Source organism: Artemia sp. Qi Xiang Cuo, chromosome 6 (genome assembly GCF_049724085.1).
Source record: "Artemia sp. Qi Xiang Cuo chromosome 6, ASM4972408v1, whole genome shotgun sequence".
In the NCBI taxonomy this organism is placed as follows: Eukaryota; Metazoa; Arthropoda; class Branchiopoda; order Anostraca; family Artemiidae; genus Artemia; species Artemia sp. Qi Xiang Cuo.
In genome coordinates this window covers 39,382,923-39,407,849 of record NC_142799.1, presented here as the reverse complement: position 1 = coordinate 39,407,849, position 24,927 = coordinate 39,382,923, and the positions used below count along the sequence as shown (strand labels likewise).

General features: G+C 36.8%; 2 protein-coding genes across 5 annotated transcripts in view; both read right to left on the bottom strand.

Moving 5' to 3' along the window:
* LOC148951215 (mitotic spindle assembly checkpoint protein MAD2B-like) overlaps positions 1-14,337 on the bottom strand; it is an 83,454-nt gene extending 69,117 nt beyond the window's left edge. For 3 of the 4 annotated variants that reach the window (XM_089090182.1, XM_089090180.1, XM_089090181.1), the window contains exon 1: positions 14,199-14,337. In XM_089090182.1, the coding sequence (XP_088946308.1) occupies positions 14,199-14,336 (138 nt within the window). In that variant the 5' untranslated portion in view covers position 14,337. Of the gene's footprint in view, positions 1-4,494; positions 4,625-14,198 lie in introns of those variants that run through there. The other variant, XM_089090184.1, reaches the window with a different exon arrangement.
* Positions 14,338-21,588: 7,251 nt separating this feature from the next.
* Positions 21,589-24,321, bottom strand: LOC148951214 (uncharacterized). Its single transcript, XM_089091030.1, has 2 exons — positions 24,135-24,321; positions 21,589-21,887 (listed from the first exon to the last, which is right to left on the bottom strand). Exons 1-2 carry the CDS (start codon positions 24,199-24,201, stop codon positions 21,589-21,591), a joined length of 366 nt encoding a protein of 121 aa, XP_088947156.1. The 5' UTR covers positions 24,202-24,321.
* Positions 24,322-24,927: the final 606 nt, after the last annotated feature.

Sequence of the window (24,927 nt, the reverse complement as noted above, 5' to 3'; positions counted from 1 at the left end):
TGGTTAATTGGGCTACTGGAAATTGGGACAACTTAGAAGACACTGTAGAAACCACTAGATCCTGAATGGTTGAACAGAGCAAACCAAATGTAGAGAATTTTCAATATACACGGCTGCCACCAAGTCTTGACCATAAAAAGAATAGTAACTGTAGGTACTTTCGAAGTAAAAAAAAAGTGACCAAATAGTAACCAAAAGTAAAAAAAGTGACCATATTTAGGGACCCACAAGTAACAATGACTAGTCAAGATCGCCAGCTTTGGCACCATTACAAGTTAGCTTCAGAAAACTAGACACTGAATTCAGGTCTAGATGATCATCACTAGCTTTTTTTCTCAGATACATTGACTTTATTCATATACAAGGATACAATGAAAAAAAAGAAAAGAAAACACAAAACAAAAGCTGAAAATTGCACAGTACTGACTTTAGAAATCACCGCCTTCAAATCACTTCTTTTTCTTGGGGGGGAGCGACGAAATGAAGCTTGCCTGCCTTTTCGACACTTTCTGCTGAATGCACTCGTTTTTCTTGGCGGTTTCTCTTTCTTCACTTAGCCTTTTCGTTGCTGCTTCAACCATTGCCTGGGCAATCCCAATTTCCAAGGGGTCTTTCGCTTTTATCGCCTTCTTTAGTTTTTCATTAGCTTCCTCGATCAGCTTATCAGTAACTTTTCTTTGTTCAGTGTGATTCGATTTTATGTCTTTGAGATTTTATTCCAATGCTTCAATCTTCTTCTTTTTGCTTGCTATCAAATGCTCGTTTTCTTTCTGCTTGGCAAGTTTCTCTTCTTCCTCCTTTCGACGCGCTTCCATTTCATCTTTTTTCCTATGCCCATTTTCAAGATGCACTTTGTAATTCTGACTTGAAGCCCGGCCAAGACCAAGCAGCTTTCGCGTAATTGGCAAACATTCAAGTCGGTTTCCGTATTTCTTCATACAATCACAAATCACTAGCCTTGCATTTAGCATCTTCAAACCCATGCAGGTTTTATCCTCAGTTAAAATACGACCCGAATTTGAGAAGGTTCTCTCGACATCGGCATTGCCATGTGACAGGGATAAATTGGCCTTTACTACCCCAGAGATCTGGGGGTACTTTGGGTTACCTTGACCGTCTTTCAGGTAAAATAAAATACTTCCAAAATTCTCCAACACTATGTGTGGCAATTGTCAGCTCAGGCTCAAGCTGTAGTAGCACCCACTCATCTTTGACTCTGTCACAGTTTACAGTGAAAAGCATCACTTGACAGATCTTCAACTAGTCGGAGGAACTTCTGGGAAGCTTACAATTTTCATGGCAAAGGCAACGAAAATATTTCAAGACAGATCCAGGTGGAGGCATCTTTTTACAAAATATACTTGGACGCAGAAACGTTGGCTTCTTTTACCTTGGTATGAAACTGAGCATGTTCTAACTCTGACAGATTTGCAAGTCATTCTCCAACTCCTTGACCACACTACGTTTTCTAAGGAAAGAAAGTTATCAAACACGTCTAAATCTACGACCACGACGCTCCGTCTCCTTTGAATATCCGCTAGAACATCAGGTTTCAAGCACCTACTCAGCAGGATAAGCAGAAGCCTGAACATTTCTTCATATACAACATGGACCAGAGGATCCTCCCGCTGGAGCATTCTAGTGAAGCCAGCAAACAGGTCAGCCAGTGAGACGACGAACAAAACCAGAGCTTTTGTTGCAGGTGATTTTAGCAACGAAACGATTTCAGTATATCCACTGGACTTCATTAACTGTTTCTGTTTTGATGGAATATACTTCATAAAGAACTCAGTAAGTCCATCCCACTGCTCGAGGAGCCTCCTTGCTGCTTCTCCAAGAGTAAGCCACCAGGAGGTAACATGTTTCACAAAACGATGAACCAGAAGCCCAAGGGAGCATTATATCTTTGTGTATTCCTCTGCGCGTAGGGGGCACCCGTGAAAAAAGTAGTACACACGAATTACAAGGTCAGGAACAGCCTGTCCATGAACTTATAAGCCTTTCAAAAAAGCATTGTTAATCATATGAATATTACAGGTGCCAACATCAATGAGGCCTCTGTCACTACGTAGCAACTTAACCTCTTCATTAAAAAGTCGCCACACTTTCTTGTTGACATTTGGACCATCGCTGCCCAACATCAGAAGATTAGCAGAAGGTAAATCGGCATTAGCCAAGGACTGTTGCAAATGTGCTAGCAGATTTTCTTCTGTGGCTCTTCCAACAAAGAAAGTCTCCATATGACAGCAGGAAACTTTTTCTGCCAACTCAGACCAATATCATATCATGACGTTCAGTTCTTTCACACCTTTGGCGTTTGTTGTTTCACCATATAGCAATGTGAAAAGGGAAGAGCCAATGTCTTCAAGGAGCCTTTTTCTAAAATAGGGATACAATGCTTCTGTTATTATATAACCGAGCTTGGTTCGCCCAAGACTGAAGTCTTTAGCAGCAGGATCTCCAAACATTGCTCTAAAAACATCACCAATATTATTGCACAAAGCTGCTGACATATCTGACACCACATTCTTTAGAGCCCAAATCAGTTCTGCCTTTAGCGACGCATCTTTCTTTGCAATCATTTGCAGTTCAACTTGGCGATCCTTTCCGGAAGCAAGAGTCGAATGTTTACAGGCGGCAGATCTTGGCTGAAGAATTCACTGCAAGAGATTCAGCAAAGCTCTCACATTTTCTAAGGGCTTTGCTCCTTGGGAATGTTGTAGTATTGCTTGCCACCCTTCAACAGAACTGAAAGTCTTGCAACAAACTTTACAAAAAGCCTCTTCATCACTCTTTGTGGATGCGCACCAGTCACCCACCCATCGTCCCGAGTCATCGACTTTTTTTTAACCAAGTGGAGTTGAACTTACACTTCCCCATTGCAAGAACCTTCAACACTGAATAAAATTAAAATATGCAAAAAAAACATTAATATCTAACAGTGCTACAAAGTGGATATTGCCATGGCCTTTGTTAGCATGCCATTGAAACAGCCAAAACTGTGTCCTGGACATTCTTAAGACAAGGAATAGTATGGTTGCAACTGTGAAATGGTCAGGTGAAACACAAATCATGTTTTTGTTACATTACATATGTGTAGATGTGTCTACATGTGTGTCAGATGTGTATCTGACAAAACCATTTTATTAGAAGTTTTTGCACATTTAATCATTATTTGAAAAGGGAATGAAAAAAAAAAGTCCAAGCGCCATAGAATAGAATAAAATAATCTCGCACATGGCCCACCACTACGCATTATGAGGGGAATGCAGTTCATAGGCCTGATATGCTTTTCAAGGTTCCTCTTCAAAAATGTAACTTTTAGGAACTTTTCAACAACATAGTAACTGTTTAGGGACCTTTTCAAAAATAGTAACTTTCAGGGAAATATTGACCTCGGTGGCACCCCTGAATATGGGATACCCTGTTTGCAATATCACTAACCTGGGCAGAAATGTCACTTTTAATGTCAATTCTCAGTTGGGAATGTCTTTGGGTCAACTGACAAGTGGTGGCAAATTTCTTCTTAAGATCTTCCCTGAAAGATTTCAAGGAATTATCCATAACAGATGCTAAGTTATTTATCATAGCTTGTTCACTAGAGGGGGGAGGGTTAATTTTGCAGACTGTACATAACTAGGAACAGGTAAGGGATTGCATCATCTTGCTTAATAATTTATATTCACCAGGGGACAGGTCTAGACATTCACTACAGATCCACTTCTCACAAATATCACACTCAATGGCAGAGGACCCCTCATCCAATTCAGTAGAACAAGCAGCACATCTGTCATGGCCTTTAACTGGGTTTATGTATTTTCTCTTAGCTTTACTGGACATAATATATTCAACTAAATCAGCAAATGAAACTCAATGAAACTAATGAAAATATATAATACACAACACACCTTAGCCAATTATCAACAAATTGGTTTATTATATACTCAATTTGGTAGGTTATTTAATATAGGCTAATTGTTGATATTTGTTTATATACACAATGATGATTATGATGGCACTATGAATCATATGCTGAAGAAAATGAGCTGTTCACAATGCTCCCTATCCAGTTTAAACTAAGTTGAGGAACTCTAGTTAATAGATGGGAGGATAAAAAAGAGCTGTCCACAGCGCTCCCTATCTCAGATTTGATAGATTAACCAAAAGTTTAAAATTTATTTCTTAAAAAAAATTTCCAAGTGAGAAAAAATTGCCATTTATAGCTGATTAAGGAATGGTAGGCTAATTATCATTTTTATTTGCCATAATAGTAAAATTTTATTACGAAAACAAATTTGCAATTTTAAAAAAATAAAACCCAGAAGCCACTCAGAAACAATGTCAGTTTTGCTTTGACGTCATTTTCAAGGGGATTCAGGTTTTTTTTAAAACATTAGGTTAGGTTTGAACCCCTTGTTGTTGTTGTTGTTGTTTGGGGTTTGATGCATTTGACCAATTGGTCATATGCGTTTGTATCACATGATTATTCTGTACCTTCTGTAATCACTAGCTTGCTTGGGTGTCACTTCAGTCAATATTCATTGAGCCAGATCAGGTATCACTTATTGTGCTATTGGTTGGGGGTTATTCACCTGCAGCAAATGCTTGTATTGAAAAACGGGAATCAGTGTATTTCAGCTGTGCTTTCTCATAAAACAATTAAAATACATTTACAACACAATTAAAATAAATAATGCAATTATACATCATTCCTGTCACATACGTTTCAAAAAGTCCTTGGAACCAACTCCATCTACACTAGTTAGGCCTACATTGTCATAGTTGTATAGTTTTCTTTGGCTTTTTTCGTAGTGCTCTGTCATTTTCTTTTAGTATGAAGATGGGTTTTCAATAAATAATAATAACAATGCATCTTATATGGACTTGACCTGGATCTCTCAAATGAGGAAAACAGATAAAGCTAGTAGACACACAAGGACAACTAGTAGAGCCAATAACAGTAACTAGGCTGTGTCAAAAGAAAAAGAAGGAGATCTATTTGACAGTAAGTGTGTTTTAACAAACAGATGAACAAGATACCAATTGCTAAAAATTTCCACATTCAAAAAGTTTAGTAAACAATAAAAGCCAAAACCATTGGACTTGGTTTGGTTCCAACATCTAAAGTGCAGGATACCAGTTCACCCTTCACAATCAAGAATGCTTCAACTAGATGTACATCAGAAGACTTTCCATCTGAAGTACCTTTAAGGGGCATTTTTTGGTTTCTGTTTTTTTATTTAACCGTGGAAAGGGTCAAATAACTTAGGAAACCTAGTTCCAAAAAACACGGTACATTCCACATTCTTTAAAATTAGTTTAATAATAGACCTAACTGCCAACGAGGAGATATGGAAGATACAGCTGAGTCTTTGAGCTAATTTACCCCTTTAGACCTAATTTGAACTATTTACAAATAAAATACACCATTCAAAACATTGCAATTTCTAATTCGAATGTATGCTCAGCTTCAGGATGAAGCAGAAAATGATAAATATTTGTCCCATTTGATTCGGGAAAACGGGAAATTGTACCAAAGACAAGGCTGTATCCTGAGGGGGGGGGAGTGTTTTGGCCGGAACCCCCCCCCCCCACAAACATTTTTATCCAACTCGTAAAAACTTGAAAAAAATGCATACAAACAAATTGTTGATATATTTTTAAAGTTTTTTTTGTAGCTTCTCAAAGTTTCTCAAAAGTTACACAGGCTAGATGGTAAGCTTTAGAAAAAATTACTACTTAAAGAAACAGTGACTTCAAAAACTCATCATTTAAGTATATTTTAAAAGTAAGCAGGAATTATCAGAATCAGATTTTCAGAAAATATATTAAACAAGACAAAAGATTGGTGTCATTTCTTGGAGTCACATGGTATCCATAACTTCACATGGTGTTTACTGCAGAACAGCTTTTCATAGTGGTTGCCAAAGTTGGTATTCATTCAGCAAATGTACACTAAGCAAAGGCTACAGATCATCCCTCCCCCCTTCTACAGACGTCATTAAATCTATTTCACCCATCAACTCTGTTGTTTGACTTATATAGAGTCTAATCAAGTGCTGCTAAGTTGAGGTTTCTAAATGAGCAGCCATATATGGTTGGGTCAACTTTTTGGACTGAACATTCGCGAAAGCCTTTCGTGAATGTGGTTTTCTGCCAGATTTGGAGATAGTGAATGACTAGATGACGTAACTGGTGATGCATTGGATGTTGATCAGCCCATAAAACATGGACATGGGCCACCTGTTGGCCTTCCAAGTGGCTGACATTGAGCTACACAGTTGGTCAAATGTTTTAACATTGTTTTGGTATTATTATAGTATTCAATGATCTCAGGCTTCTGGATTGGGTACATGATACTGGTACCCTCATGGCAAGTTGACAGAAGCAGGACCATTTTTGATGGCTTAGCAAGATAAGACACTAGAGTCAGCTCCTGATCAAAACAGAAGATTGATCTTCCTGTAATTCTCCCTTTGCTCACAAGCAGCTCTTCCAGAATATCCCTCTTGTGTTTCATGCAGTCCCAGCTGCCATCAGACAATACAATTTTTTCAGTAGTTCTACTGCAAATAGAAACAATGTAAACCTTTTGTCAAGCATGGCATTTCCATTTGTTCCCTAGATAGTGGACAAATATGTTAAATCAGAAACTAGCTTAATTCAGCATTTTCATATGCTCTAACTGACAAAATTTGCTACAAAGCTTGTAAACAACGTTAGAATGATTGATATATGAAAGAGCATAGGCCTAAAAAAGCATCAAATGATGTATTCACTTTCACCTTAGCTAAATTATATTGAAAACTGCATATTTGCCTAAACAAGAAGCAACTCCAAAAATCTAATTGATAGAAAGGTAAAATTCCAGAATACTTGTTTTTTGCTAACTTGGAAATTGGATAATATATGTAAATAAAAATTCAGGAACAAGTGCAAAGCCCTTGGAAGGTTTTTTGAAGTATCTACCTTGGCCCTAGGCCTATCTTCTCTAAAAGGGACAAACTTGTGATGAATTTAGACAAACTTTGTGATATTAAAATGAAATTCAAGATATAGCAAAAATAAAAACAAGCAAAATAGGCTATAATGAAAATATGAAAATGTTTACTTATTTATAGCAAAACAAATCTAGGCTGCAAGACAAAATTAAATACAAATGTTGGTAAATTTGGGGCACTTTACATTAGGCCCTACTGACCACCAAATAAGGTAGACATACCACTTAATGCCTTTTTAATGCTCTTTCTGAATATAATAATAACTGAAAATACAATTTTAAGCCCCATATGGACCCTCTAAGATGATACATTTTCCTCTTCTTTTCTCAGCCCCCCCCTCATGCACAAATATACAGCCCAAATTGTGTAGGCCTAGGCAATTTCCTATGTGGGTAGAATTCTACTTTATCTACTTTTGTCTATTATCTTATTGTCTATATCTTGGAAAGGGATTAGGTTAGGAAAATGAAACTTTCAGGGATGAATCTACCGGCTAAATTATGTCATGGGAAGGTATTTTTAAGTACTTACCTCCACTCCTTCTCCCTCTAGAGGGTCCTGAAATGTGCCAGTAATTTTTTTGTTATTCATATTATTGACTTATGAATAAAGTAAACATACCACTCCATGCCTTTTTTTATGCTCTTTCCATATATAGCAATCATTTTTGTCAGAAATGAATTTTACCCCCATCTCTATACCAATTCAGGGTATATATTTGCACATTAGGGGGGGGGTTATACTTACCTCTCATTTACATAAGAAATAAAATTTACCCCAACCCTCCTAATGTGCAAATATATACACTAAAATTGGTATATATAAGGCTGGGGGTGAAATTCATTTCCAACAAAATGATTATTATATTTGGAAAGAGCATAAAAAAAGGCATCAAGTCGTATGTTTACTTTATATGTACATCAATAATATGGATAACAAAAAATTTACCAATTTGCCTACATGACAGGTCTATGCCTATTGAAATTTTGACAAAACAGCATTTTACCTTAATTTTCAGTTTCTTTTTCTCTGGCTTTAGTTCTGAAAATTCAATTCCTGTTATTCAAGTAGAATTTTAAGCCATATCAAGTTTTTTATTTTATATATTTAGGAATGTATATGCATATCTTAACCTTATAATTTTAAAGGAAATGAGGTTAGAGTAGGAAATGAGGTTAGCAGCTGGTTTTGTATTAAATCAGGAGTTAAGCAGGGTTGTGTTCTATCTCTCTTTATATGGATTATTTTCATGGATTTTGTATTAAGGAGCACAGGAAAGGCAATGGAAGACCATGGAATCAAATTGGGAGGAAAAAGTCTCCTGGACGTAAGAATATGCTGACGAATTAAGCATCCTAGATGAATGTGTGAGCAAAATGATTAAACTTTTAGAGGTTTCGCGAGTTCAAGAGGCTAGAATAGGTTCGAAAAATAATTTGAAGAAGACTAAGTCACTAAGGCTAGGAATAAGTGAAGATGAAAATGTGACATTGGGAAATGAAAAGATTGATCAGGTGGGCAGCTTCACTTACCTTGGTAGTATTATTAGTAAATATGGCGGGAGCAGTGAAGAAGTTAAAAGTAGAATAGTCAAGGCTCAGGGTGTTTTTTCACAGTTAAAAAAAGTTTGGAAGAAAAGAGAGATAAGTCTGCAAACCAAGATTAGAATATTATAAGCTACAGCGATGACAGTAGTCAAATATGGATCTGAAGCATGGATGCTCTGAAAATTGGATGAAGATTTACTAGATGTTTTCCAGAGAAATTGCTTAAGGATTGTTCTGGGCACCCAGCTGACTGACTGTATTTCAAACAATAGGCTGTACAAAAAGTATGGTTCAATACCGCTCTTTAGGGCTATAATGAAAGAAAAGTTGAGATGGCTAGGACACATTCTTCAGATGAAGTATGACAGATTGCCAAAGATTGTTCTTTTTGTCTACCATCTAGGGCTAAACAGAAAGCAGGTCATCCCTGTCTGGGGTGGGAGGACGTCATAAAGAAAGATTTAAAGGAAATGGGAACTTCGTGGGTGGGTTTAAAAAGGGAGGCTTTGAGTAGATTGGGGTGGAGGAGGAGCATGCATAGCTGTGTTGGCCTCAGGCGGCTTGGTGCTGTGGTGAGTTGTTAGTAGTAGTAGTAGTATAATTTGAAATTGAGCAAAGTTGTGAAGCTGAAAACAATTTTGTTGTACTTCATTTAAGCAAAAGATCTATTTTGCAAGGTTTCACTTTTATAACATACAGATTTTTAAAGGCCAGGACCCTCTAGAGGGAGAAGGAGTGGGGGCAAGTACTTCAAAATACCTTCCTGGGACATAATTTGGTAAATTTTGTGTTATTCATATTATTGACTTACAAATAAAGCAAATATACCACTCAATGCCTTTTTTATGCTCTATCTAAATATAATAATCATTTTTGTCAGAAATGAATTTTACCCCCCCCCCCCCATATATATACCAATTCAGGGTATATTTTTGCAAATTAGGGGGGGGGGTAAAATTATAGTTTAGGTACTTTTAGCTAGCCTATCTTGGAAAGGGGTTAGGTTAGGAAAATAAACTTCAGGGATGGGTCTACAGGCTAAATAATGGGTAAATTTTTTGTTATTCATATTATTGACTTATGAATAAAGTAAACATACCACTCAATGCCTTTTTTTATGCTCTTTCTAAATATAATAATCTTTTCTGTTGGAAATGAATTTTACCCCCACCCCTATATATACCAATTCAGGGTATATATTTGCACATTAGGGGGGAGAGGGAAAGTTAGGGTATATATTTGCACATAAAGGGGGAGGGGGCAAGTTTAAACTTGCCTCTCATTTACATCAAAAATAAAATGTACCCCCCCCCAGGTAAAATTCTACTTTAGCTACTTTTGGCTATCTTGGAAAGGGGACATAATTTGGTAAATTTTTTGTTATTCATATTATTGACTTACAAATAAAGTAAACATACCAATCAATGCCTTTTTTTATGCTCTTTCCAAATATAATAATCGTTTTTGTCAGAAATGAATTTTACCCCCCCCCCCTATATATATACCAATTCAGGGTGTATATTTGCACATTAGGGAGGGGGGGGGGTAAAATTCTACTTTAGCTACTTTTAGCTAACCTATCTTGGAAAGGGGTTAGGTTAGGAAAAAAAAAAATCAGGGATGGGTCTACAGGCTAAATTATGGGTAAATTTTTTGTTATTCATATTATTGACTTATGAATAAAGTAAACATACCACTCAATGCCTTTTTTTATGCTCTTTCTAAATATAATAATCTTTTCTGTTGGAAATGAATTTTACCCCCACCCCTATATATACCAATTCAGGGTATATATTTGCACATTAGGGGGGGGGGGAAGTTAGGGTATATATTTTCACGGTAAAACTCTAATTTACCTACTTTTGGCTATCTTGGAAAGGGCTTGGGTTAGAAAAATAAAACTTTCAGGGATGGATCTACAGGTTACATTATGTCCCGGGAAATTATTTTTAAGTACCTAAACCCACTCCTTCTTTCTCTAGAGGGTCCTAAAATTTGCATACATGACAGGTTTATAGGCTACCTATTGAAATTTTGACAAAACAACATTTTACCTTAATTTTCAGTTTTCAAGTTTCTTTTTCTCTAGGTTTAGTTCTGTAAATGCAATCCCTGTTATTTGAGTTGAGTTTTAAGCCATATGAATGTTGTTTTTTTTTTTCAAAATTTAGGAAATGTATGTGCACATCTTTAAAACCTAATAAATTGGGATTGAGGAAAGTCATGAAGCCAAAAACAATTTTGTTGAACTTCATTTAAGCAGAAGATCTATTTTGCAAGGTTTCTCTTTTATAACACACAGATTTTTAAAGGTCAGGGTAAAGGTTTCAGGGTCAATAAAGGGGGTAGAATTGAGTTTCTAAGTCAAATGACTAATATATTTAGAAAGAGGATAAAAAAGGCAATGGTTGGTATGCTCACCTTGTTTGTAGTCTGGATTTGTAATATAAACTGCCCCAAATTTACAAAATGCTCCAGGCATAGACCCATAGCTTAGGGTGAGCAATGTTGGACTATTAAAGTCATTGGTTCTTTATGCACTAAGCAACAAATATTGTCATTTACCTTTATATAGAAAGTACTATAAAGTTAAACAAAAGACAATATTGTGTTTCCTTTAAACATGGAGAATGATATAGCCTAGGCTAAAGTCTTCTGTATGACTTTTTAAACATTAAATTATTATAGGCCTAGAGAAGTATGAAGAAAGTTATACAGAAGACTTTTGGTTTTCTTATTTCATATATGATCCACTAAAATGTCATACAGAAAAAATTATATCAGCCTACCCTATTGATACACTGAGAAAACAACAAAAAGTCATACATATGGCTTTTTATAGCCTAGGCCTACATGATTTCATATATAGCCTAGAGCAGCCTAAATAAAGTCATAGAGATGACTTTTTAATATATCATTCTACTATAAAGCATAATGAATAAAGTCATACAGATGACTTTTTATGTCTCCTGCTTTTATAGAGCAACCATAAATAAAGTCCTACAGATGAATTTTTAATATATTATTCTACTATAAAGCATTATGAATAAAGTCATACAGATGAATTTTTATGTCTCCTGCTATTATAGAGCAAATATCAATAAAGTCATACAGATGGCTTTTTATACCTCATAATATTATAGAGCAAACATGAATGAAGTCCTATATATGACTTTTTATGCCTTTCTTTTATAGAGCAAACTTCAATAAAGTCATACAGATGACTTTTTATAACTCCTGCTAGTACATAGAGAAAACAACAAAAAGTCATACAGATGGCTTTTTATAGCCTAGGCCTACAGGATTTCATATATAGAGCAGCCTAAATAAAGTCATACAGATGACTTTTTAATATATCATTCAACTATTAAGCATTATGAATAAAGTCAAACAGATGACTTTTTATGCCTCCTGATATTATAGAGCAAACATAAATAAATTCATAAAGATGGCTTTTTATATCTCATACAATTATAGAGAAAATATGAATGAAGTCCTACATATGATTTTTTATGCCTTTCTTTTATAGAGCAAACTTCAATAAAGTCATACAGATGACTTTTAATGCCTCCTGCTAGTACATAGAGAAAACCACAAAAAGTCATACAAATGAATTTTTATAGCGTATGCCTACATGATTTCATTTATAGAGTAGCCTAAATAATGTCATATAGATGACTTTTTAACATATAATTCTACTATAAAGCATTATGAATAAAGTCATACAGAGGACTTTTTATGTCTCCTGTTATTATAGAGCAAACATAAATAAAGTCATACAGATGACTTTATATACCTCATACTATTATAGAGCAAACTTAAATAAAGTCATACAGATGACCTTTTATACCTCCTGCTATTATAGAGCAAACATAAAGTCTTACAGATGACTTTTTATACCTCATATTAGTATAGAGCAAACATGAATAAATTCTTACAAATGACTTTTTGTTGTTTTCTCTATGTATCAGTGGAGTAATATAATTTCTTCTGTATGACATTTTAGAAGATCATACATTAAATAATAAAACCAAAATGTCATCTGTATAACTTTATTTGTACTTCTCAACAATAATTTGATGTTTAAAAAGTCATACAGAAGACTTTATATCATTCTCCATCATTTCTCTAGAAATAGAAATATATAACTACAAACATACACAGCATAAAAAGTCATTTGTACAGCATAGCATATATTAAATATGTAACCAAACTTAACCTAGGTACCCTTTTCTACCCCTAAACCCCAAAAAACAACAGTTTAATTATGTATCAGTGGGGTAATGTACTTTGTTCTGTATGACATTTTAGTGGATCATATATTAAATAATAAAACCAAAATGTCTTCTGTATAACTTTATTTGTACTTCTCAACAATAATTTGATGTTTAAAAAGTCAAACAGAACACTTTATATCATTCTTCATCATTCCTCTAGATATAGAAATATATAATTACAAACATACATGGTATAAAAAGTCATTTGTAAAGCATAGCATATATTAAATATGTAACCTAACCTAACCTAGGTACCTTTTTCTCACCCTAAGCCCCAAAAAACAACAGTTTAAATATTGTCAACACATTGGAAACAATGCTAAGCATTAATTACTGCATAACAGTGTCTTGAATTAATCCATACAAAATGGGTTTTCTGTTGTATCTCCAGTTTGACATATATAAAAAAAATGTCATCTGCAGTACTTTATTCATATTTGCTCTATAATAGTATAAGATATAAAAAGTCATCTGTATGACTTTATTCTTGTTTTCTCAATAATAGTGAGATGTATAAAAAGTCATCTGTATGGCTTTATTTTTGCTTGCTCTATAATAGCATGAGGTATAAAAAGTCATCTGTATGACTTTTTATAATTCTACATAATAGGAGAAAGCAAGATATTGTCTTCTGTTTGACTTTACACTGCATTCTATATAAGGGTAAAATTCTACTTTAGCTACTTTTGGCTATCTTGGAATGGGGTAAGGATAGAAAAATGAAACTTTCAGGAATGGGTCTACAGGCTAAAGTATGTCCCGGGAAGGTATTTTGAAGTACCTATCTCTACTCCTTCTCCCTCTAGAGGGTCCTGAAATCTGCCTATATGACAGGTCTATACCCATTGAAATTTTGACAAAACAACATTTTACATTAATTTTCAGTTATCAGTTTCTTTTTCTCTGGCTTTAGCTCTGAAAATGCAATTTCATTTATTTGAGCAGAATTTTAAGCCATATAATAGTTTATTTCCAAAATTTAGGAAATGTATTTGCATATCTTTAAAACCTTATAAATTGGGATTGAGCGCTGTTGTGAAGCTGAAAACAATTTTGTTTTACTTCATTTAAGCAGAAGATCTATTTTGCAAGGTTTCACTTCTATAACTCACATATTTTTAAAGGTCAGGACCCTCTAGAGGGAGTAGGAGTGGAGGTGGGTACTTCAAAATATCTTCCCAGGACATAGGCTACTTTAGCCTGTAGACCCATCCCTGAAAGTCTCATTTTCCTAACCTAACCCCTTTCCAAGATAGTCAAAAGTAGCTAAAGTAGAATTTTACCCTATATAAGAGTAAGTGACAATTTCCTATTGCTCAGATATAAAGAAAAAAAATTTTATATTGTCAGATGTAGGTAACCCCATAGCTTACCATAACTAGGCAATCAAAATTTTTAGTTCTCAAAAATGATCCTTTTGGATAAACATTCCACAGGTATATTACTTCATGGAAAATGACTTCTAAAAGTTCTACAATAATACTGCTTTTGGTTTGGTTAAAATCTGTCATGACAAATTCTCTCAATTTCTTCTATAGTCTGCTTCATTCAAAAGGTATGGGCGAATGTTAGGTTCGACATAGACAAGTGATCTACGGAAATGCATTATGGTGCAGATAATATACCGCAGTGCTATATCGGTGAAGCCTTCAAAACAATTCACGAAAGAAAATTAGAATTGACAAAAGCTGATAACTCACTAGTAATGAAGCATATTTTCCCGATTAATTTTGAATCTACAATGGGCTTTGGTAGATATATCTGATCTAATCTAGAATATGGAATCCAATGCTTCTCAATTCGTTCATCATCTGCATTTAAAACCCTGGAATCTTTACAAAATTCAGCCATTCGAATTGCTCTGGGTTTGCACAGGGATACTCCTCTGTCTAAACTAAAACAACTGTCTGATTTGGTTTCCATAAGTCAAAGAGCATCCAGTCAAAGGAAGAAATACTTTTCGCAAATTCAAGCTTATGGAAACAAGCTTCTTGTGAATAATGATATCTTGGCTTTGAAGGCAGCTGGCACCGATGGCCAATCATCTTAGGATCAATTTCAACCAGATGTCCGAAAGTTAAGTCAGTATTCCCCCTCTACGTATCCATTTACTGACACTCCACCTTGTGAAACGAGTGTACCTATCTGTCAAGGAGACCTTATTCCATCGAATTAAAACCAAATTCTCAGTCTCGAGATTCATACTTTTCTGGCTGATCAGATTTTGAAGTTATACCTTAATCACAGGAAAATCTATTCTGATGGAGCTGTTCAGGGTGAGAGAGCTGGAGTAGGAGTATGTATTCCATTACAGAACCTTAACCTTTTTTCACCCCTTCCTTTGGAATCTTCCATTTTGTCAGCTGAATTATGTGCCATTCGCCTGGCCCTAGAAGTTCTCATAAATTATAGCATCGTAGAGGAGAACATTCTTAGCCTTTCTGACCCAAATCGGCAATACTATTGCTCAAAAAATTAATAGAATTGCCAATGATACAGAGCTATTCAACAATAGAAGACAGCTTATGAACCTCCAGTCTAAAGGCAACCAAATTTATTTCCAACATGTTCCAAGCCGTAAAGGTATCAAATATAATATAATGATACTGCTGATTTCTTGGCAGCCAAGGCTTCTTTGTTAAACCCAAGTCCTCTCTCTGACCTCAATTCACTTGATATTATTAGGCAAAGATCTAATGTTAATCACAGTAAATTGATTTTATCTCTTTTTCATACTAGATTACACACAGTGCTATACTACCGTCTGAAATCAGGTGCCCTTCTTCTCAATAGTTTGTTATTTAATTGGGGGTTACATCACTCCCCTCTATTCCAGGTCTGCTTCTCAACCGATGAAACTATCCAGCATGTCTTATTTAATTTTCAGCCACTGGGTGTGGAGACTATTTCCCTTAAACCTCTCTGCTATATGGCTAATATTCCAAATACCTACACTGAAATCCTAAATTCTAACTTGGCTTGGCACGTGGATAGAAAGATTTTTTAGGCATCTATTGCTATTTTAAAGAACAGTCTAATTGATTAGTGGTTATTAATGCATAATGAAGTCATTAATAAGATGTAGGTTATTCATCATTTGTTTTGGAGAGTGCAGAAGAGGGCGGGATTGAACATGAAGTGCCGTATTGGTATTGACCGGCCTATAGGTCTTAAACTGCTGGGAAAAGGTGACTCAAGTACCCATACTTCCCACAATCAATCAATAGAATTAGGAAGTTTATTTGGGATGATTGGTTTGTTTTAATTGATAAGAAGACTTGGTTAAAGATGAGGACAATGGATTTCTAAATATCTGATGATACTTTTTGGAGAGCCAAAGGTTTGAAAGGACTTATTGGTAGTTCATATACCCTGCTGCAAATTTTGGAACTGGAACTAGATAGGCAGCTAATCAAATAGTACAGTTGCTTTTATTGTGTGCACCGCATCGTTATCTAGTGTATTTGTACCCTTTGAGATCTCTTTTCATGCCTTTTGAACTAAATTGGACTTTTACTTGCCAGAATTATCTCTCTTATAAACTGTTGAACGGAACTTAACAACTAGAATCGGAATTATAATAAGAAGCTCTCTTTCTTTCATAATTGTAGCCGTTTCCACATAATCAGCAGCCGCATATGTTTTTTTTACGTTTTTGTCTTGTAGATAAGGTGTGATGGAGAAACACAAACCTTCTCCACAGAGCGTAATTCGTAGCAGTTATTCGCGGGCTATTGCTCTGCACGAATTAATTTCAACGTACTAGCGATGACTCAACAGTCTTTTATGTGTTTTCTTTCGGTCATTTCGCATAGATAGGATGGTTGTAGAAATTCGAGAGGGGCTCATTTGATTGTACATTGTATATTTAACTTCGAGGGAGTGGTTGTAAAAACTTGAGAGGGAATCATCTGATTGTACAAGCTCCAAAGTAATTATTAATGAGCAAAAGTCACTGGAGGGCAACCGACCTTCCTCCAGCACCCTTTTTGCTTTCAGGCACCCCTGTGACCTTTACGGAATGGGATGCAAATTTTTTACTTACCATTTTTTCAAAATAATCAAAAGACCTTACATGTGGCCCTAAAGGGATACCATGAACCAATAGGCTCAGGTGCAAGACTTCTAAATTGTACAAATTGCCATTGTTCACAGCGGGATTTTATTTTAGAAAAATTGGAGGTATCTTTGATCTTGGCTTCACAATCGATTTGAAAGTTTCAGGGAACAATCCCTTTACCCAGGGAACCCAATAATTTTTTCGGAAAAGGAGGGCATCAAGAGGCCCAAAAATAAGTAAAGTACTGTTAAGCTCTTATGACTTTGAAAAAGCCAAAGGGACCACATCATATAAATGTTGGATTAGATGAGCCCCCTCCCCCCCACCACAAAAACAACGCAAAAAGTCAAAAACTCTTATTTTACATTCAACTTGAAGTTTACCTACGGGGCACATTGAATTGCGGTTATGTTTATAAATTCCTGGCCTATACACCATGATTGCAAGTTTATGTTATATAATGTAGAATCCTTCTGAAATCCTTCTGAAAATCCTTCTGAAATTGAGCAAGCACAGATCCAGAGGCTTAATTTGGGAGGGGTGACATTGTCAAAAGGAGAAAGTGTAACATCAGCCCCCCTCCCCTCCTACAACTTTGTTTAAAATAATTGAATTAAGGCCGGGTTTACTATCGACGGGATTTGACGCAACGGGAGATCAACTGGTTCACTTTTCCGCTTGCACAAGGTATTGCCATACTTTGTCGAGGTTAAGGTTGCCACTAAACGTCGATATCCGTTGGCCTGTCATAGGCGACCAAAGTCAAAGGAAAGGTTACGTACTCGTTGCCTATTGCATTTGGTGAGTTGTAATATTTTCGATTGCTCTTTGATACCATCACGGTGAGGTAACTTTGCAATATACAGTGAGGTAACGGTGCATTTCAACGGGTTCCACGTGCGAGAAAAAGTAAGTATAACCATGTCTCATTTCCAGGGTGATGTGAAATATACTCACTTAACAATTGACATAGACTTGGCTGAGGAAATTGAGAAGTGAAATTTCAGACTCCAGATTGGTATGAGGTGACACATGCTTCTTAAATCTCTTTACAGTAGGATTCAAAGCCATTTGGAAAAAAAGAAAGATGCAACCTTGACCCTTAAAATAAATGACAAGCCGGTATCTTCATCACAATTGTAAGCTATATCAATGCCACCAACCACCAAACGAGGCAGACATTAGATTGTTGGCAAATCAAGTGGCATCATTGTCAGGGTACTTCATATAGTGTTGTGTGGCTGCTAGCAAGGAGGAAAACTTTGACAGCGTTGGTGAAGGAATCGTGGATTTTTGAAGTTCAATGATGGAAATAAAATAATTTCATTTGGATGTATGTATTATGTGAACTTTATCTGTGTCTCGTTCTCCGTGGAGCAATGATAAGGGATACCAACCTTTTTATGGTTATATGGGTCATACTACTGTCACCGTCGAATCTTCTTGTCCTTGGTTTGAACTCCCTTGGGCTCTCCCTAACAGAACAGAAACGTTTCAGTCTTGCGTATATAACATATCCCGTCTTTGGACAATTTAATTACGTTGATACGTTGATTCAAAGAACGATCAATTGTCCCTATTTCTAACATTTCTTACTTCACGTATACAGTTCTCAATAGTATAATTAGAAAGATTATTAAAAATGGATTACAAACAATAGAAACGGGCCCATAAATTTGTATTTACAGTCGACGGGGAAATTAAACCCACAAGTCTTTGGAGAGAAGGGGACTCCAGTAAAGACAACATTGAAACTAGCTTCTATTGTATATATTCAGGATTTCAAAAACAGGCCCTAATTTATTTTTAGACTGTGATTTATTTTAAACTTACAGGAAATGTAGACAGGTCCGTGTACACTCAGTCAAACACTAATTTGGAAAAAAATGGCTGCATTGATTTGTGACACCGATCAAATTTTCTTTTCTCCCAGCGGTTTCAACTTACAACGGTGGACACGTAATGAAATTTGGGAAAGAAAACAGGGATTTTTGACATACTTAACCCACACGATCTTCTAATTTTTGTTGAAGTAAGCCACCTCGTGATACAAAGACCTGTGGCTCGAATGTGATCACCCTTGGAAAAAAAGACAGCCTCAAAGTTATTCAACTCATACTAAATGCGATTTTCCTTGTTTCTAAAGAAAGGTGGTTGTAAATTTCCAGCTATAAGTTTAGACCATGAAAAACTGATTGGTCGTATTAAAACTAGCATTTTTCAGCATTTTAGCCGTAATCATGCCTAAATCGATGTTCTGTGACGCAAGAGGGTGGAAAAGTTCGAAAAAAGTTCTAATAGTCTGGAAAGCAGTATGTTACTGCTGTTTGTTTTATTTTGTTATCTAAAAAGCGCATTAGATATATTAATTGCCTTTCAAATGAGCCCCCTTCTGGAATTCAATATCTGTTGGCTCTACACGGTCACGCCTTGGGAAAATCAGAAATAAAGATGGATACACATTAGTGGTACCAAAGCAAAAATGTTTTCTCACTTGATTTTCAAGAGGGTGGGTGCAGCAGTCGGATACTGACCTAAAGTCCACCAGTCTGAACAGTGTTGCCAGATGCTTGACACAAGATCGCGCAGCCAGAGAAGCGAAAATGCGCCTACGGCGCATTTTCGCGTCTTCTTCTATTTTTTGTATAGGAAACCAAAGCTCCCAAAGCTCCAAGTTCCCAATAGCTGCCGCTTTGTCTTCTTAAAGTATGTGACGTGGGAGAACTCTTTTGAAAATGCAAGTTCGGACGATAAGAGGAACCGAGTCAAAGAAAAAAAACAAACAAACACGGCCGCCGTTATTACTGCTTTTCAGCACATTTGTTCGGGGGGAGCACACCACACTCCGGACAGTTGTTAGAGGTTTCCGCAAATCTACGACGTCATTACAAGTCTATATCCACTAACCGTAGAGACAGAGAAGGCCTCTTTCTTATAGCTCAATTTTTAGGTCTGAAAGGTCAACAGCCAATGAGAGATTCAAAGGAAAATTTAAATGTACACACGTGAGCCTATAATCTATTTAACAAATCCCATCTTCTAGCAGCACCAGTAGCTTATAATGATCTTTTCCCACTAATATATTGTGATGTAAACAGAGTTTTTGCATCTATTTTGTGTTTAAACATTATTTGCTATGGACTAGCCATCGAGATCAGCTATCAACTTCAAGAACACAAAAAGAAAACAAGAAAATGAGCTTTTTAGAACACAGCAAACCCTTCCTCTATATCATACAGAACTTCCTGATAACTGTCGTCTTCATCTTCGTCTTCTTCAGGTGATTCTAGGATATCAGTATACATATCACTTGTAAATCGGTTTAACATAGCAGGCGTGGGATCAAGATCCTTGCAGCACTTGCTTTGGCAATTCAGCCAAAGTCGAATGGTCACAACAGAGTTCAGCATCTTCAGCTGCATCCTGTTTCGAATTTTGTGTTTTACCACATTCATGACCGAAAACACTCGCTCGACTACGGCGTTGCTGATTGGCATGCTAAGAACTGAAAGTGCTGCTTGGGCAATATCGAAGAAAGGCTTTCGATTCAACATGTCTTTGTAGTCACCAACACCGAACCAGAACACTTCCGCACTCACCGGCAACTCCCCTTTGAATAATTCGACCCAGTCAACCTGAAGCAAATTTCGCCACTGATTTTCTAGTTGACTCAAGTCACGCCCTTTAAGAAGAGAAAGTGGCAGCTCTTGGAAGCGTGGCCTCGTAATGCCGTTGAGACATATTTGTGGAGAGAAGACTTTGATTTTCTTTAAGAGGGCAAGATTAGGGGGCAACCTTTTCAGTGCCTTTGAAGCTACTACTTTCAGGAAGTTATGGCAGCGCCGAAGGATTTCATCCTTTTCAGAAATCGACTTTGACGAGTTATCAAGGGCAGTTTGGAATTCGTATCCGAAGTCAACTTCGCTAACCGGCAGGTAAATCAATTCGAGGCCAGATTCGAGACTGACTTCAATTGATACACTATTTCTGCGCAGAAATCGCCTTAGTAAGGTAAGCACAAATGACTCGAGCTCTTGTAGAAGGTAAAAATGGTAAGCGGAAGTCTTTTGGAATAGCAAGTTGGTCTTCTGAAACTCTTTCAGAATCGGCTTCAAAAACAGCAAGTACAATTTACTTGCTTCGTCCTTATACATGTCGTTCTGAACTCTGGCCGCATAGCACCGTTCAGTGAGGCTAGCTCGCTCAAAATGTGAAGATAGTTCTAGATAAGAACTTAGCATCGTTTCTACTACCCCATATCATGAAAGCCATCGAGTAGCCGCAAGCTGAACCATACCACGGCCTTTAGCTCCGTCATTTAGGAGGGCATAAACTTGCTGATATGCAGTTCTACGTATTGGGCTCATTGAAAACCATGTATAGGTTTGCTGTAGCATGTAATCAATTGATGTAGGTAGCTCTAAACCAGCTTTCGAGGTACAAAGATGAAGAGAATGACAGATACACTTGAATAGTACGAAGTCTGGGTTACCCGATTTCTCACGAAGTCGCGTGTACACCGAATTATGAATGCCCACCAAGTTGCTTGCCCCGTCACTACCTAGTCCCACACATTTCTTGATTTGGATCCCTATTTTGGCGAGAAAGTCACACAGGGCATCTAACAGAGCTACAGCAGTTGTGGTCACAACCTGTACGAGACCTAGGAAAGCAGTATTGATCACTTTCAGTTTTGCTTACTGTTACCTAATGCACACAGCCATATATTTCGCGACTGACACGTCTGTTGATTCGTCCAGAATCAACGAATTCTCGTTTCCACCAACATCAGCTATTATTTCAGATGGCATTTCTGGGGCTATCACGTTTTTAATGAGCATACTACATTTAGTTCTGTGAAGACGCAGTTCCTCACAGGCCTTCAACTTCTGCTTCATCAAATATGTAAGGTGGTCTACACTACGTGTTGATGAATGACAGGCTATATGACACGCTATTGCCAGCTCTGCCTTCTTGGACGCAATCGTTTTTGCAACAAAACCTGAAAAAAAATGTTGTGAGGTTTTGATCTTATTTTATTAGTTAGTAGGCTATGACAAAAGTTCAGGCCCGTCATTTCACCAAAACCTGGTGGAGGGGGGGGGGGTCAATAAACATTTACCACATTTTCGGCCAAAGGCCGATTTTTTTGTACTTCTCTATCTTTTAGTTCAGTAGTTTTCAACACTAAAAAAACCTCAGCCGAAGGCCATACATTTTTGGCTTTTTTGCTGATTTCAGCTGTTTTAGCACTAAAATGAGCATGTGAATTATCCTTTTTTGCCAAAAAAAGATTTTGTCGGTATTTCTGTCCCTTCTTAGTAATTTTTCCAGTCTCCTGACAATTCTGTCATGACCAACAGGCTAGGAACCCATTCCTGCCATCGTGACCGAAAAACTGTGTTAAAAATGAATAAAATATATCAAAATCAGGCCCCCCCCCCACCATTTACGGGCCTGCAACAGTTACCACTAGAGTAGAATGATAAGAACTTATGCAAGAAGGTTTATCATTGCACCATTAAGGTAGAGTCATTTCACCATTTTAAGCAATTAGTTTTACCTCTGAACATCAAACATAGACGTAATAGTACACTGCATTGTCGAATTACAAACCGTATTATTTTATTGCGAGTTCTAGCTCATATTTTGCTTTGCATGGAAAAGAACAATTTCAGCAACTATAACACGATATCTAAACATCATACAACTGTTAGATTGGACAGCAATTGTCTGTCCGGGAAAGGGTGAGTACTAGGGACTGCTAGTTTTGGAGAAGTTTACTAAATGGCTTGTAAATATTAGGGTGGAAAGCACTGTAAGCGTTTTTAAGGCCAGACTTAAAGAAGGAAAATCAACATTGCCAGTTTTAGGTATTTGTAGTACAACTGTTAAATGTAGAGCCAGCCAATATATTTGCATGGCATGACTAATTGCACCAGAATAAGGTCCATTACGTCCACTGTGACTAGACTGACAGTTTAGAACACACCTGTGCAAGATCTTCAAATCTACCACTATGTGGTCTAGTACTAGATGCTGCAATAATTATGTAGCATGGATGCCCATCCAAATTTCTAGGTCAATTCTGATGATTCCTTTTTAGGTTCAGTATTTCACTACACCAAAACCATTTGGTAGTGTCCACTTCTGGTAAAACTTTACCATAGCAGCCGCTCCAGTTCACGCATTTGTAGCCCGATTTTGATAATTCTTTTTGCTGAGATGTTAGCTACACCTTATGTAAAGGTTGTCCCACTCTTTACTTTTTTGATTTTCCTTTTTTTCCGTAAAGTAGGGGAGGGTTTGAAGTAGATCAGGGGTAAGTCACAATTTAAGCATTTCTGTGTATGTGCATTACATATTGCTTCTGATACCCTGCCTTTCAACCGTGTTCAACCCTGCCTTTCCTTCGTCAATTTCAAAATCTTCAAACACTCCTCTACTTTATTCAAAAAAAATAGAAAAATCAAAAAAGTAAAAAGGGGGACAACCTTTATAGGAATTGTTGGCAACATCTCAGCCCAAAAAAGCATAGGAATTGGACTTAAAATGGGTGAACTGGAGTAGCTGCTATAATCAAATTTTACCCCAATTTTTTCTTTTTTTCTGAATGCTGAACCATTATTTTTCTCCTTTCAAATCAATATGGTTGCTGCATATCTACTAAAGGGAACCACTGTCACTTACTCCATTTAAAAATTAAAATAGGGGCACTGCCAGTCTAGTACACTAGCCCTTTTCCATGTACCATGCACAAACCTCTGTACATGCTCAAACCCCATAGCATACTAATACATTTTCTCATATAGGGTATATGTAAAAGCTGAGTAGGGTACATGCATCATTCTATCTCTACTCTCATATCTACAGTAGTTACTTACTAGTTGGCATGGTGGATAGTTGTAACCAAAAGTGCCCCTCCTCCTCGCATTTCTTTTGAGACCTTATACAATGTAAACAAACTCTATTTGCAAAAACAGTTATGAACAAATAATAAAGCCCATCTATTTTTCTCATGGTGCAGTGTGGTTTATCTGGGGTGCATGGAAAAGGGCTGGCCTGCTAGACTGAGGAAAACACATGGGAAATAGAAGGGGCTTCCTATTGATTTCATCACTATCAACACAGCATTACAGAGACCACGCCTACCTAAAGAATCAAAAAAATCAACCTAGAAATGACTTCATGTTCAAAGGGGGCTTCTATACTGTACAATTAACAATGCTGCTAACCACAGTGTGCTTACCAACTCGCTCAAGTGTAGGTGTCCTATCAGGTGGCAGCAATTTTCTCATTTCAGCTTTGTGCTTCATCCCTTCTGCATGGCGCTTGAGATCAGCCAAGTGAGCCCTCAGGGTGGACTTGCAGACAGGGCAGTATGCTGAAGTTGGGTCACTGTCTACAGGCTTCAGCTAATCTTTCAGCTCAGCCTGCTTTTCCCACTCTTTCCTGTATGTTTTCTGGAAATTTGCCCACTTTCCCATTTTTGGTTTTACAGGTCTCTATCCGCTAACCATGCTACTGTAATTTGAAGTTTCGCGCTATTAAGATTTCGAACGTCACCCTCTATATTTCTCGACATAAAATAACTGTGAGGTACCTAAAAATCCCTATTTTTTCATGAGGAGGCCAAAAATCGCCCAATTTGCGCCGAAATTTCCGAAAATGCGCAAATATGGCGCAATGCGCATACCTGTAAAATTTAAAGCGCCGCCGCCTCAAAAAAGCGCCCAAATGGCGCAAATGCGCACCATCTGGCAACACAGGTCTGAATGTAGCGTCATAAAAAATGGGAATTTCGGGTATCCAAAATCGTGATTTTCTGTGGTTTAAAGGTCAAAATTAAACTTTTTAAGGTCGGCGAATAATATACTAGCCCCAGTGTTTGTGAAATTTTCTATTTTTGAGACAATTCTTAGTGTGTTCTCAAGTAGATCAAAATTGGTTGGTTCTAAAATCTTTATTTCTAAATCTCTAACAAAACGCCATCGTGATTTTCTGAGAGCACTGAGAGACAAGTTTGGTGTTAAAAATGCATT